This window comes from Eumetopias jubatus, unplaced genomic scaffold (genome assembly GCF_037043125.1).
Source record: "Eumetopias jubatus isolate StellerSeaLion01/CBP00866 unplaced genomic scaffold, mEumJub1_p1.0 scaffold_16, whole genome shotgun sequence".
NCBI lineage: Eukaryota > Metazoa > Chordata > Mammalia > Carnivora > Otariidae > Eumetopias > Eumetopias jubatus.
This window is the reverse complement of record NW_028274822.1, coordinates 20,443,080-20,459,243: the sequence shown is the minus strand read 5'-3', so window position 1 is coordinate 20,459,243 and position 16,164 is coordinate 20,443,080. Positions and strand designations below refer to the sequence as shown.

The 16,164-nt window shown below is 38.8% G+C and overlaps 1 protein-coding gene across 1 annotated transcript in view; it reads right to left on the bottom strand.

Annotated features, from left to right (window-relative positions):
• Window positions 1-8,392: 8,392 nt before the first annotated feature.
• The window catches only part of CCDC68 (coiled-coil domain containing 68), a 34,056-nt gene continuing 26,284 nt past the window's right edge, over window positions 8,393-16,164 (bottom strand). The window contains exons 9-10 of the mRNA XM_028103003.2: window positions 11,099-11,175; window positions 8,393-8,575 (exon numbers count right to left, since the gene is read on the bottom strand). Of these exons, the coding sequence (XP_027958804.1) occupies window positions 8,518-8,575; window positions 11,099-11,175 (135 nt within the window). The 3' untranslated portion in view covers window positions 8,393-8,517. The remainder of the gene's footprint in view (window positions 8,576-11,098; window positions 11,176-16,164) is intronic.

Genomic DNA, 16,164 nt, shown 5'->3' with positions numbered 1-16,164 from the left:
TAAAGATAAACAACTCTCCCACTGCAAGCAAATAAATCCTTGGCACCGTGCTTTCAACTTTACTCCCTGGTAGCAATAATGCAGTTTCACATAGACAGAACCTTTGCCCCCTGGGTTCCTCTTAAATAATTTATGACAAGAGCGTCACCTGGGTGGCTCAGTCATTGGGCATCTGCCTTCAGCTCAGGTCATGATCCCAGAGTCCTGGGATCGAGCCCCACATCTGTCTCCCTGCTCAGCGGGAAGCCTGCTTCTCCCTCTCCCACTCCCCCTGCTGTGTTCCCTCTCTCACTGTCTCTCTCTCTCTGTCAAATAAATAAATAAAATCTTAAAAAAAATTTATGACAAGTCATTAAGGACTTGCTTTTCCTAATGGGGTTTTATAGGATTTTTAAACAGTCATAGCATGCTCCATATTGAGGGAGGGAAAGTTGATCTTGACATTCATTGTCTTTAATGAGGAAAAGAGAGCTCTTTTAAAAAACTGTCTGTAAGCTATTTGGATTATTCACTCTCTCATACCAAGGACAATTTCATTTCTAATATAAAATTCTAATTCTAGGGGCGCCTGGGTGGCTCAGTTGGTTAAGTGTCCCACACTTGGTTTTTGCTCCGGTCATGACCAGTGTCCTGGGATGGAGCCCCACATTAGGTTCCTTGCTCAGTGGGGAGTCTCCTTCCCCTTTTGCTCTGCCACTTCCCCTGCTCATTCTATCTCTCGCTCTCAGATAAAGAAATCTTTTTAAAAAATAAATAAAATTCTAATTCTAAGACCGTAAGCATTGCTCTTCTGTTAGAAACTCATTTAGGTGACTTATATTATGCTTTACAAAGCCAACACGCAAATTATAATTTGACTAAGGTGATAGTATAGGTATTAGAAATGTTTTTTGATAATAATCAGATTGTTGAAATTATCAAAGCTTTAAATCATTTTTGTAGGTCTCTGAGAAAATGACTCTTCCTTACCAAAAAGATTAAAAAAAAAAAAAAAGCAGCAGTGAGGTTGATAGCGGACAACTTCAATCTGTTTGCTTGATTCTCCAGAGAAATTTATATCATGACTCATTCACTGATGAAAAAAATGAAGCAGAAGGAGGATTTGGAGTCGTGCTAGTTAATTATTGGATTATGAATACACATTACCTAACTTCCTGGACCCTCTCCTCACTTGACTTCCAAAAGCAGTTCCTCATGAGTCCTCTAGGCAGAGTGTAAAGTCAAGGGACGCCTGGGTGGCTCAGTCATTAAGTGTCTGCCTTCGGCTCAGGTCATGATCCCAGGGTCCTGGGATCGAGCCCCACATCGGGCTCCCTGCTCAGTGGGAAGCCTGCTTCTCCCTCTCCCACTCCCCCTGCTTGTGTTCCCTCTCTCGCTGTGTCTCTCTGTCAAATAAATAAAAATAAAAAAAATCTTAAAAAAAAAAGCGCGTAAAGTCGAAATCAAGACCACTCAGCTGAACCTTTTAAGAGCAGTTTTCCCTTCACTGTACCTTCCAGAAAACATGGGCTTTGTCAGTATGTTAGGAAAATAGACAAACAGGAACCGAGATACAGATTCCTAGAAGTCATTAGCTTACCACTGCTCAGAATTCAAAGAACTGGAAGGATAATTTATTATTCAAATAAAAGGAATGATTTATACAAAGGAAACGTAAAAGAATATGTTGCATGGAAAATGGTTTAGACAATATTAGGACTTATTCTTCACCTGCCAGTCCAGCTGCACTGATGTCCCGGCTCTTCGGGGACACACCTGGTCTGCCTGTCCTCTGGAGCCCGCTCACCTGTGCCTGCCTCTTCCTGGACCCCTCCTCCACCAAATAACACCACCTTTGGTCACTTTCCTAGCCTTCTTTCTGTCTATGCTTAAATGTTACCTTTAAAGAGTGAGGTCTTATTTAAAATAACTATCCTGGGGCGCCTGGGTGGCTCAGTCAGTTAAGCATCTGCCTTCGGCTCAGGTCATGATCCCGGGGTCCTGGGATCGAGTCCCACATCGGACTCCTTGCTCAGCGGGGAGTCTGCTTCTCCCTCTGCCTGCTGCCCCCTGCCCCCCCGCTTGTGCTTTCTCTTTGACAAATGAATAAATAAAATCTTAAAAAAAATAAAGTGACTATCCTCTTTAAATTACCAATCCATAGTTACCACGTTTAAAATGATCACCCAGTTTAAAATTGCAACCACAACCCTTCCCCCCTGGTAACTCCTGACCCCTGTGTTTGGCTTTATTTTTCTTCACAGTCCGTGGGACGTCTCTGACTTTATTATCTGTTTTTTGTCCCTAGAATATATTTACATGAAGATAGAGACTTTCCCTTTTTCATTCTCCCCTGACACACGCATTCCCTTTTCTTTCTCCACCATCATACCCCTGGCATTTAGAACAGTGCCTGGCAAATAGAGGGCACTCAATAAATATTTGTTGAAAGACAAAAAAAAAAAAAATGAATGAATCTTATGTGAGAACCTGATTGGGTGGCTAGAGAATAACATAGTGTTAACTTAAAAAATTTTTTTACTACTTTATTGAAGTAAATATTTAAACTGTACAAGGTATTGATTTTGTCATGGAACACATCCATGCCATCACCAATATCAACACACTGGACATTTCTGTTCCCTCCCTATGTTTCTCTGTACTCCCATGCACTCTTCTCTCTTCTCGTGTCCCCAGGCAAATACTGATTTGCTCTCTGACCCTGTGGAATCACACATTATGTCCTCTCTTTTTCCTCTAGATTCTTTCACTACGGATAATGATTATCCATTGTTGTATATATTTGTTTGTGCTTTTTGTTTCTTTTTATTGAGTTATATCCTCAAGTATGGATGTACCGCATTTTGTTTACCTGTTCACCTGTTGATGGACATCTGTTTTGTTTTCAGTTTTTGGCTATTACAAACAAAGTTGCCATGAAAATTCAGATACACATTGTTATGTGGACAGAAGCTGTTGTTTCTCTTGGTAAAAAAACAAAACAACAGCAGCAACAAACTGAAGAATGGAGTGGCTAGGTCATGTGGCAGGTGTATATTTAACTTTTAAAGAAACAACCTGTTTCCCAAAGTGCTTATACCATATTTGTATTCTCACCTTTAGCCTATGATTTGGTTGTTCCACACACTCAGTAAGGCCAGGCTTTTTATTTTAGCTATTCTAATTAGGTGTGTTCGGTGCTTATTTCTTAGGGATTTTCATTTGCATTCCCCTGATAACTAAATGGATGAAGCATCTTTTCATGTGTGTATTTGTAATTTGTCTATCTTGTTTTATGAAGTGACTCTCCAGACATTTTTGCCAGTATTTTTTATTGGTTTGTCTTCTCATTATGTTTTAAAAGTTCTTTATATATTCGGACTACAAATCCTATACATGTGAATATTTTCACCCATTCTGTAAGTTGCTTTTTAAAATTTGTGTAGTGGTATCTTTCAACTGTTGGTGGGAATGCAAGCTGGTGCAACCACTCTGGAAAACAGTATGGAGGTTCCTCAAACAGTTGAAATTAGAGCTACCGTTCGTTCGATCCAGCAATTGCACTACTGGGTATTTACCACAAAGATACAAATGTAGGGATCCGAAGGGGTACGTGCACCCCAATGTTTAGAGCAGCAATGTCCACAATAGCCAAACTGTGGAAAGAGCCAAGATGTCCATCGACAGATGAATGGATAAAGAAGAGGTGGTATATATACACAATGGAATATTATGCAGCCATCAAAAGGAATGAGATCTTGCCATTTGCAACGACGTGGATGGAACTGGAGGGCGTTATGCTGAGTGAAATAAGTCAATCAGAGAAAGACATGTATCACATGACCTCACTGATATGAGGAATTCTTAATCTCAGGAAACAAACTGAGTGTTACTGGAGTGGTTGGGGGTGGGAGGGATGGGGTGGCTGGGTGATAGACATTGGGGAGGGTATGTGCTACGGTGAGCGCTGTGAATTGTGCAAGACTGTTGAATCACAGATCTGTACTTCTGAAACAAATAACGCAACATATTTTAAGAAAAAAAAAAGAAGAAGATAACAGGAGAGGAAGAAAAGGGGAGTATGTCAGAGGGGGAGACGAACCATGAGAGATGATGGACTCTGAAAAACAAACTGAGGGTTCTAGAGGGGAGGGGAGAGGGGGATGGGTTAGCCTGGTGATGGGTATTGAGGAGGGCACGTTCTGCATGGAGCACTGGGTGTTATGAACAAACAATGAATCATGGAACACTGCACCAAAAAACTAATGATGTAATATATGGTGATTAACATAATAAAAAATTTAAAAAAAAATTTGTGTAGTGGTATCTTTCAAAAAGCAAAGTATTTGAATTTTAATCAAGTCCAATTATCAATTTTTTTCTTTTATGGTGTGCTCTTTGTGTGCTATTTAAGTATCTTGCTTACCTTATCTTCTAGACATTTTATAGTTTTAGCTTTACATTTAGGTATATTGTCCATTTCAGGTGAATTATTATATATTGTGTGAGATAAGAATTGATGCTAATTTTTTTTCACATACAAAACTTGTAGTATTTTCAGCACTATTTAGAAGAATTTCCTGTGTCCTTTTGATGGCCTTGACACCTTTGTCAAAAATCAATCACATAGATGGCTCTATTTATGGATTCTCCTTTCCATTCACTTATATATTTGTCTATGTTTTCACCAATACCAAACTGTTATGTTGGGTTTTCTATTTTAACTTTGTGATCTGTGACCTTGTTGATTTTACTCATTAGTTCTAGTAGCTGTTTGGTAGATTCATTGAAGTTTTCTGCATCAACAATTATATGAACAACATTAGACAGTTTTACTTTTCCTTTCCAATCTGTATGCCTTTTCTTCCTTTTTCTTTTTCTTGACATTCTAATGGCTAGGACTTACAGTAAATGTTTAAGTGGTGAGAGCAAGCATCTTAGCATTAGTCTTTCATCATTAGTTATATTGATTGAAGGCTTTTTTGTAAATGCTCTTTATCAGAATGATAAAATTTCGTATTCCCAGATTGCTGAGTTTTTATTATGAATGAGTGAATTTTATCAAATACTTTCCTTCACTTACTAAAACAATTATATGGCTTTTCTTTATTATGTATATATGGTTAATTACATTGATTTTCGAATGATAAAACAATCTTGCATGCTTAGGATAAATCCCAACTTTCTGTAATTCTAGTTCAATTTTTAACACTTATAAGTATATACTTCAGCAATTAAATATGTTATTTAAATCTTTATTGCATCTTGAATATTTCCCACTAAAAAAATAAAAGAAGGAAGGAAGTACAGAAGGGAGGAAGTGGGGGGCGGGAATGATAATGCTAACATTAGTGAGGAATTTTCAGTTCCTGATGGATTGGGTTCCTACTTCAATATTGATAGGATTCTATAATTATTCCCAGCTCAGAGGAGAGGTAAATATTTTCAAAATAAAGAAATAAAATGTTTGAGAGATGTGTTTGTTCTTAATTTTATAATAATGCCATTATTTTTTCAAATTCAGAATAAAAACTTAATAGATTACTTTTTCCATTAATTTGGATCCAGGGAAAATTAACGGAAAATTCAGGGAGCTATCTAAGTATCTGTTCACTGGCAAAAACAATCCATTTACTATGGGTTATATTGTCATGAACAATCAAATAAAAATGACTTAATTCCCTTATGCATAATAATTTTCATGTAAAAATAAAAAATAAAATGATATAAATTTCTTTATTGTAAGGCATACCATAAGCAATTCTTCAAAAGATATATGTATTATACCAATTGTTTAGACATTTTGTTGTTGCTTAAACATTTCTTAATGATAATTTGTAATAGTATGTAATCAAAGTGAAACAAAGTTTCTTTTTATTTTCCACCTTCCTGTATTCACTTCAAGGTCCACCTCAGACCTTCTTATTTAATATCTTGATTAGTATAATTATAAGGACAATTATTTAGACTACAACTAAACTGGTGTTTCTTTTCCTGTATTTCTCTTGTGGTACTACTTTTAGGTTAATGCTTTTTATTCTCCACTATGATCATTTGTTTCATCGCTCAGAAATATTTATTCAAAAAACATTCCAAATCATAAAAGCTGAAACAATAAAGATATAGGACATGATCCACATATGACAAATAAATGATATTGCTGATGCTACTAAAAACATACTTTTGTATTTGAAGAGTCCGGACCTTCTTAAGCTTCTGAAACTGCTTGTTCTTATTCTCAGGAAATCCAAAGGCAATTCCAGGGTGAATGTGGAGAGCACATGACCTGGTCCTAGCTGTATCATGTCCAGTATACTTCCATATTCAAAAGTGAGCAGAGTTAAACCTAAATTAAATCCAACAGTGTCTTCCCACTTTTGACTCTAGAATACATTATTCTAATGGGAATCATTCTAGTTGTTAGCTCAGTTAGATGGATCCATTCCAAACTCTCACATTTATTACCAACCTGCATGGTGATTGGGGTGTAAAATGAACCCTAAGTAGTCTCCAGGTGAAAGGCGAATTTGCCTACCACACTGCAAATGCTTGACAGAGTTCATGATCCCAATCTCTCTACAAATGTGCCGAAAATATACTACCAAAAAATCTTCCATGTGGCATAAGGGTCATGATAATAAATGTAGAATTTGAAGAGTTTTAGCAGGGAAGTTTTTCTGAATTAAGTTTGCACGAGGGTAATCCAACAGGTGAAAGGCCAACTTCATTGTAGCAAAATATTTACTTTATGAGTCAGGGTTATTTCTGAGTGTCATTCATGGGATAATGCACATAGCCAACAAGGAAGCTGTGTTTTAAAAGGAACGAAAAGAGGTATTTCTAAATTGTGGAAATATCTCAGACCACCAAGTGAGCAGACAGAAGGACTATTGATAGCCAAGTCAGAGGTCCCAATCCTTGCTCCATCATTAGCAGCAGGGAAAAGTCCTGGACCTCACAGTATCCACCCCTAGAAGATGGGCGTAATAATATGACCTACTTTTGAGGCCTGTTGGGAAGATTAAAGTAATTAACACAGGTAAAGTACTTAGAATTGTTCCTGGTATAGGAACTGTGCCATAGATGTTATTTGATAACTACATTTGAAAAACTAGCAAGCAATAAAAACGTGAAGCATGAAATGCACACATACAATTACACAACATTTCAAGGATTACAGTACTTTTTAAAAAATATTTTACTTATTTGAGAGAGAGGGAGAGACAGTATGAGCAGTGGGGAGGAGGCAGAGGACAGAGGAAGAAGCAGACTCCCCGCTGAGCGGGGAGCCTGATGCGGGACTCAATCCCAGGACCCTGAGATCATGACCCAAGCCAAAAGCAGATGCTTAACCGACTGAGCCACCCAGGTGCCCCAAGGATTACAGTACTTTGATGAATTTATAAATACATTACTTATCTCATTTGTATGTATTTTTAAATATTTCATAGATAACACTGCTATTTCACATTCCACATTGAAAGGTTTCCAGCATCTTTCCTGAGAAAATGTTTACAGTCCTACACCTGAGAGGACCATCAAAAGGCTTACAAGTAATTCAGCCTTCATTGGGGCTAAGGCTGCCCATTATTCCTTTAGTTGAAGTGTGTTCTCTTCTGGAGGGTCAACATGTTTGCATTTCTGCAAATCAGAGTCTGGTTTTCCTCACAGCAATCCCAGACTCCACCTGTGATGAATGCCCATATCAAAATGTAAATACGCTCTCACCAAAGCACTGGACATTTAATTCCAATTCATGAAGTCAGAGTCTTCCTGGCTGCAGACAGCATGTTTATGAAGGTGTGAGCTGATAGCATTGTGTTTCTATTCTCTCCAAAGATCGTCGCAGATAATATAATGAATCTAAGAAAATTAGTCACGAAGCCAGAGAGAGCCACAAGCTCCATTTCTTTGTGCTTATTTGTGGGTTGTCTCTAGCAACCAATTTTCAATCCCAACTGAAGAATAATGGGTTCCTCAGGTGTGGTGAGACGCCATGATTCTCAGCTTTGGAGGGTTATGTGGGTTGAGGAATTAGCTAAACAGAACCTACTCCTTCTCCCGCCCATAATACAGTAACTCTCCCATGAACACTGGGTCAGGAGGTGAATTTATAAATTCATGTTAGATATTTTTTTTATTATCCAAAGTGAACTTTAAAATATATCATTTACACATACACTCTTCCATTTATATACATAAAAACCACTATCAAAAAGTCACTGTCAACAACCTTAAACCACTCCCTTCAGCAAAAATCTGCAAGAAAGATTCAGATCTTTAAATTTAAAGCAAAACTCATTTTCCATTGAAAGCCCCTGGTCTCTTCACCCAGTTCATTAAGTTCTGAAGAAAGAGTTCCTTCCCTTGAATATATATTCGTTTGATTTTCTGGAATGTCGTCTTCCTGCAAAGCTGTTGATGTATACATTGAATGCTGGCATTGAGCCATTTCAACATGCAAGTTTAGGCTGTGTTTCAAGGAATAAATAAGACCCACGTAGCAATCTTTCTCATTCAGATCTTCAGCCAGTCAGCTCATTTCCGGAGCCTAATCAACATCAAATAGGGCGTAGTGTCGACAGTCTTCAATTCACTGTAGAAAAGACCATACCATTATTGAAATTGAGCACATTAAATTTTCGTAACGTAAGTGCTGTATCACCATGATTACCATCTCCACCACCGCTCTACTACCCAGTTTGCACTAATTGCTTTAACCTAAGAGAGACGGTGGTTAATTGGTTGACTCTAATTTCCCATGAGACATACTAGAATCACATGTGGAAGCTTCAAACTTATGTCAATTCAACTAGTTGTAGTAGGACAAGAGTGAGGAAGAGTGAGGGGAGGGGAGAGAGAGAGCCTGTGTCTGCCATTCCACAGAGTGAAGACGTGCACTGGAGTGACTTGGAGACAGGAAGCAAATCAACCCTTCTGCTAGGACACTGTAGTTCTGTGGGCTTCTCAGTCTGAACTTCTCTCCTCAATGTGTGATTCTCGTATTTAAAATATACATGTATGGGGCGCCTGGGTGGCTCAGTTGGTTAAGCGACTGCCTTCGGCTCAGGTCATGATCCCGGAGTCCCGGGATCGAGTCCCTCATCGGGCTCCCTGCTCGGCAGGGAGTCTGCTTCTCCCTCTGACCCTCTTCCCTTTCATGCTCTCTCTCATTCTCTCAAATAAATAAATAAAATCTTTAAAAAAAAATAAAATATACATGTATGTATATGTAAGTGTACACACACACACACAGGCTTCTATGTGTGTTCTGTTGTTGTTGTCTAAGAACATGACCCCGAATCTCCAGCAAACACTTCTTCCGGTGTTCAAGAAATATCTCTATGTTCTAATGCTCAAGGGAAACACCTTGCTTTGTAGTACTTAGAGATATAGAGCTACATTTTATGGGTGATTAAAGAAATTTGCCTGGATTAATCTTTAAATGTACATGATTATTTTCCCCTTTACCAGCTACTTTTCTAATCCAGTCTCTCCCTTGAGTTATAATTCCATTGCCTATGGGCGAACCCAGACTTCCCTAATCATACTACTGCTTACATTCTCAAAGCAGCCAATTGGCCATATTTTATCTTACAAAGATGAGATCTACCAAGTCATAGGAAGAAAAACTATCTTTAAAACTAAAAGACCTGAACAATTAATTTACTACAGCTAAAGAATTGGCGGTAGAAGTCATTCTCTCCAGCACCTTCCCTCTGCACGGGCTAGAGTTTCTGCATTCCACACTGGAGTAGTTACAATCTAGAGACAACCAGACTCTCCCTCCTCTACTCCACTCTGGCTGCACTCCCTACAGGATCAAAACAGCTGAGGAGGGCCACTATGCCCTACCACCCTAAGGGGACTGGTATCTGGTAAGGGAACAACAAAGCAATCCCCTTCCTTTCCCTTGGGAAGTCATGCTTGCCCTTCTATTCTGGACTCTTCCATTTCTTCCCCCACTTAAGTGACTACTCTCACTGCTTCTGAATCGTGGGTATTCACTTCCTCCTTTAATCTTTCTGGGGCTTAGTTTCTTTTCTTTATTGGAAGCTGCAGGGCCAGTGGCCAAAAAGTTGATAACTTAGCCTCTGGGAGCCCAAGGATTCTAGAAGCCTTGATTCAGAATGGCTTCATCTCATCTCTAATTACATACATCGTTAGCAAAGTGAAGCAAGGCTGCAGGGAATTCTGAAGAGGAAGATGGATCTACCTGATTTCCTGAACTGAGGCTGATCACAGCAGGCCTGATTTTCTACCTCAGGCACTGTGCTGAGGTGAGTTGCAGAAAACAGGCTTTTGCCCTAGAGGGACTAGACTGGGAAATTCAAAAGCTGCTAGAACAGGAAGTTTTTAATCACTTTTTAAATGATTCATGTAATTACAGACTATGTTTTCTTTTAAGTGATAATTTCATAGAGTATTATGGAAATAAGATTTGAGCCCAGAGGTCTTTTTTTTTTTTTTTACAACTTGTCATTTCAGATTCTGTCACCATTAGAAAGTGACTTTGATGGTTTCAACCATCATTTTGATTGCTGTCGTGGGCCATTGTCATTGCTTGATTCAGTCATTATTAGGTAGTTACTGAAGACACTTGCCCTTAGCAATGCAGGAAATAAAGTGAAATACACGGAACTATTCCTGCCTTCTTGACATTGACAATCTACCTGGTTTGAGATACAGATGTGGACATTTAAATAAATACAAACAATTTATAATTAATATGCTCATCAATGCTATAGAACACAGGAGTAAATGGAGAAACAAGGACAACAGAGAAGAAATGATGTGTGCTGCTTGGAGAAAGTGTTGAAGCAAGACTAGGCTTATTTTATGGCACAAAGCAAGAAAAGATTAAAAATTAAATTTTATTCACTCATTAAAATTAAAATTTATTCACTCATTTATTCAGTAAGTATTTCTATGTTAGGCTCAATGATGAACAAATAACACAGGTCTTCTTCTCAAGAACTGGGAAACAGTAAACCAATGATTACTACATAAGTATTAATAGATTGGAATATTTCTCAAGTGGGATAAACGTCAACATTCATGAATGAATGTCCAACAGAAGCTGTGAAGGCAGATGGCGGTGGGGGAAGGAAAACCTTACCTTGTAGAGACAGCCTTAGATACTGTTGTCCTAGGCGTTTCAGACCAAAGCGCCACCTTGGTTTTTAGTTCTTTATTCTAAAGTTGAAAAAAAATGTGCAGAGATTACATACGTAGCACATTTATTAACCACATGCTTAATGCTTCTGATCAACCCACCACCTACATCATTCCTTGGCAGTAAGCTCGTTGTTTCAGTCACTCTATTAGAACACAGAATGCAGCCAGTTGAGAGTCCCTATTATCTCTGAAATTACAGACACACCTGGAAAAGTGCATAAAAGTGGAGTAGTCTACGTGAGCTTCTGAAATTTAACAGCTGAACTATGTTCGATTTTACATAGACAGATGCAAAGTTCATAAAATAACTTCATTAAAGAACCTTGTTAAAGACACCCATGATATTGATTACAAGTTTGTCGTTCTTGTGCAATCTCTTGATTATAAACTCCATGAAAATAAGCACCATCAATTCTTTATAGTTCATGGCATTTTTAGCCTCAATTTTCTCACTGAAGCCTAAATTTCTTGTTCTCTATGCTAGTGGTAAATGATACACATCTTGCCTATCATGTATTAGTTGTTGGAAGAAACAATCTCATATGATCATAATATTTTAAATCTGGGAGCACTCTCATAATTCTAGGAAATAATGCAATGGCTGATAATAAGGAAGGAAAGAGTTTAAGTTCTCAGGTACAAATCCTAGCCACTCAGTAGCTACGTGACCTCAGTTACTTAACCTCTCTGCACCCAATTTCCTCATCTGTATGCTAGAATCACAGTCTCTTCTTCACAGGTTCTGAAATGAGATATTAATATGTACTTAGCTCAGTGTTTGGCAAGGATTTTAAGACTTAAAGACAGTTGGTTATGATTTTCTGGTCCAAGTACCATTTTTATAGCTAAAGACTGAGATCCAAAGAGCTTAAGTGCCCAACATCTTGTTCATGGCAGAACTCAGGTTCAGAGTGGGGTCCTCCCGGTCCAGAGCCAATGCTTCCTCTACAGCATGGCCACACCAAGCACAAATTTCACAGATCTGGAACATGAGACTTAAAACAGCAAAGCATCATGCCCAGGGTGGACTTGTCAGCGGGCCGCACTGGCAGGTCAGAGTTGTTTGAGGGATACACCAGAATAGCAGGGGCTGGGACTGGAAGGTAGCTGGGTGGGAGGCTGACAGGTGGAGCTTTGGCCTACAAAGGACAGTAACACACCAGCTCTGATCCCTAGTAGGAAACTAAGGCATTAAATAAAGAGTCATAAAATTGAAGTTTAAAACGTATTTCCTAAAAGTCCACCTGATGGTTTGAAGTAAGCCAACACCAAAGTGCATGGTTTGGGGAAATAGATGTTAGAATTTTGATGGAAGCAAGAGAGTTCATAATTTTGAGTGCCTAGCAAATGTCAAGACCTTTGCCAGGTGCTTTCCATACATCTTTTTTTTGATGACTTTTACTCTTATGCATATTAAAGAAATAAGGCCGGCAAAGCTCAAATTGTTTGGGTAACTTGTTTCTGATCACCCATTCTGTATAAATGTGCAGGCTTTCTGCAGGCCTGACTCCAAATCCTATGCTCTTTTCCCTGCAAGATGTTATTTTTCTGTAACCATAGGAATTAGCCCAGCCTCCTTATATTACAAATAAGTAAATGGCGAGCCCCAGGAGGACATAGAGAGTCAACGATTTCTAAAGGGACTTCAGATCTGATAAACATGAAACAGAAAAAAGGAAACTGTCAGGTAATTAATCCACAATTAATCTACTGCAACCATCCATCCATCCATCCAGTCAGTCAGTCTCTGCCATGTCTATGGCACCAAGCCGGGAGCAGAGTAAATGTGAAGAAGCACAGGAAAACGTGGATCTCTCTCTCCAGCACACAGGATGCATGTATAGTGGGGGTGATAAAACAAACACGTGAACATTAAAAAATATAAATAAATAAAGGCGGTTCAGGAGATGCCATAGGCAGTAGGTAATTAGTTACTACATAAAAAGTATAACAGAAATCAGTGTGACTAGAATAATTTTGTAACATTTTCATACACAAGGAGATTTCACCTGGACCTCGAAAACAAAGTGAAATGGCATAGGTGGAAAAGAAGGGGGGAAAAGACTAAGGCAACAGTCCTTAGGGCACCTGGGTGGCTCAGTGGGTTAAGCGACTGCCTTCGGCTCAGGTCATGATCCTGGAGTCCCGGGATCGAGTCCCACATCGGGCTCCCTGCTCAGCAGGGAGTCTGCTTCTCCCTCTGACCCTCTTTCCCCTCGTGCTCTCTGTCTCTCATTCTCTCTCTCTCAAATAAATAAATAAAATCTTAAAAAAAAAAACAACAGTCCTTAAAGTGTAATCTCGGGATGTCAGCAATATCAGCATCACCCGGGAATCTTCTAGAACTACAGATCCTCAGTCTACAGCGAGACCTACTGAGAAACACAGGGTGGCCAAGGGATGTGTTTTAAGAAGCTCACCAGATGATTCTGACAACTCACATTTGAGAACCACTGGACTAAAGTGCTGGTTTTATATCGGAATTACCTGGGAAGATTAAAGCTTCTTTTTTTTTTTTAAAGATTTTATTTATTTATTTGTCAGAGAGAGAGAGAGTGTGCACAAGCAGGGGGAGCAGTAGAGGGAGATGGAGAAGCAGGTTCCCTGCTGAGCAAGGAGCCCAATGCAGGACTTGCTCTCAGGACCCTGGGATCATGACCCGAGCCGAAGGCAGACGCTTAACAGACTGAGCCACCCAGGCGTCCCTATCTGGGGAGATTTAAAATCTACTCATGTTAGAACCTCACCCCAGAGATTCTATTTAACTTGGTTGTAGTCTGGGTTCAAGAGTTTTCAAGACTCATGGAGCGCCTGGGCGGCTCAGTCTGTTAAGCCTCTGACTCTTGGTTTCAGCACAGATCAACACTGGGTTGTGGGACTGAGCCCTGCTTCTGGCTCCATGCTCAGCTGAGAATCTGCTTGAGACCTCTGCCCTCTTCCACTTTCTCTAAGATAAAATAAATAAAATCTTTAAAAAAAAAAAGTTTTCAAGACTCCACAGGTGATTCTGATGTGCCACTAAGATGAAGAAATACCCAGTCATTAAGCGTCTGCCTTCGGCTCAGGTCATGATCCCGGGGGTCCTGGGATGGAGCCCCGCATCGGGCTCCCTGCTCGGCGGGAAGCCTGCTTCTCCCTCTCCCACTCCCCCTGCTTGTGTTCCCTCTCTCACTGTGTCTCTCTCTGTCAAATAAATAAATAAAATCTTAAAAAAAAAAAAAGAAGAAGAAGAACTACCGGAGTAGGGAAACCAGAGACAAGATGTGGATTTTGCCCCTTCTTATCCTTCAGCATCTATGCTGCATAATAACTTAAAAAATGGAGCAAAAATCTTCACACACAGTGATCTTTTCGCTGTGATGTTTCAAGAGTCAAGCACTTAAGTCTCACACAGGAAATGTACTTCACATTTGATAAATTGATAATAAAGATGTTCCTTGCGTAATGGAGATAAAGCTAATATGCACTCCAAACAAGTGTAGGCACATATCACAGGCCAGGTATGTTCCTGAGAAAAACCCGTCTCTATACAATACTCTACAAGTTAGGAAGCGATATGAATCATAACATCCTGATGACAACAAATATGGGAATAAAAATAATCCAGGCTGGACAATTGCGTAAAGGCTATTGGGAGTTTTTCCAAAACAAACTCCTAGTTTCTCAAGTTGCTGAGTATCAAACAATACAAAAGCATAAGAGTTATCATGTTAGACTGTCTTTATGTTCATTTATCTCAACGTCCATGCTGATTTATTTCAGCTGCTAGATTTAGGTATTTATTTTTGATTCATTTTCATAGTTTTTCCTTTCATTAGAACAGCCATATCCATGAGTTTTATTACATCATTACTTTACAAAACTACAAATCACTGACCAGAATACGTCTGCCATTACGATGACTGTCCAAGGACAGTTTATTGACGCAGTTTTCCAAAAGAACCTACTTTTTGCATCCTTTCTATCAATACATTCTTGTTAAATTTTAGGGATCACGGTGAGTATATAAAACAAGATAATCTTCAATGTTTAGAAAATGGAGGAATTTCTGAAGACGTATTTCCATATCAGCCCATCATTAGTGAGGAAGCTAGAAACACATGAGATGTGAGACGAATGTCAGAGATGAAAATGAAGGTGATAAAGATATGGCAAAAATAGAAAGAAGAGTATATAATTTTGGTAGAGTTAAGCAGAAATCTTCCAGTGATATTTTTAAAAGTTTTAAAAACTTTAAGGTTGTTGTTGTTTTAAAGGATAGAGATATTTATATGAGTGAATACGTCTCCCTTCTGGAGAGGGGGAAAAAAAAAACCCTGCTAGGATAGAAAGGGAGCCACAGAAAAAAAGTATTTGTTACTATGCCTCAAAACACTGGAAAGTGGAAAACACTGTAATATAGTAACTGTGAAAATGACTAAAATCAATGTAAATGGTCAGGCAAATTTAATAACTCTTCATTTCTAAATACATATTGTATGCACACACATGTATTTCACACACACACACACACATATATGCACATGCACATACACACTTACTCCCCCCAACACACACTTATTTAATCACTCCAATGAACAGATTTTGTGGTGGTGATGGGAGGACGGGAGCCTGTGCTTCCAAGACAATAAGACTCAAATGAGTGATTTTGAACAAGTTTCTTAACTTCTCTGGATCTCAGTTTAATCACTTACAAAATGTAATAGATAATTTTCTCCAAGAGTAATCTTGAAGACTAAATAAAATGAAGCATGTAGAATGCCTAAAAAGAGATGAATGTTTTTGGTATGGATGATGCTGTCTGTGTGGTTTAGAAACACAGGTGATGTGTTTAAATGGGTTGTTCAAGCTTGGGTGACCATTTATCATAAATGGAATCAATTCACCCTGTGATTTAATGGATTCCAAAATAGGCAGTGGTCTTATATTTGCAGTGCAAGATAGTATATCCCTGCATAAATCACCCCAGTTTAAGAACTTCATAATAAAGCACTGATTAGGACCAGA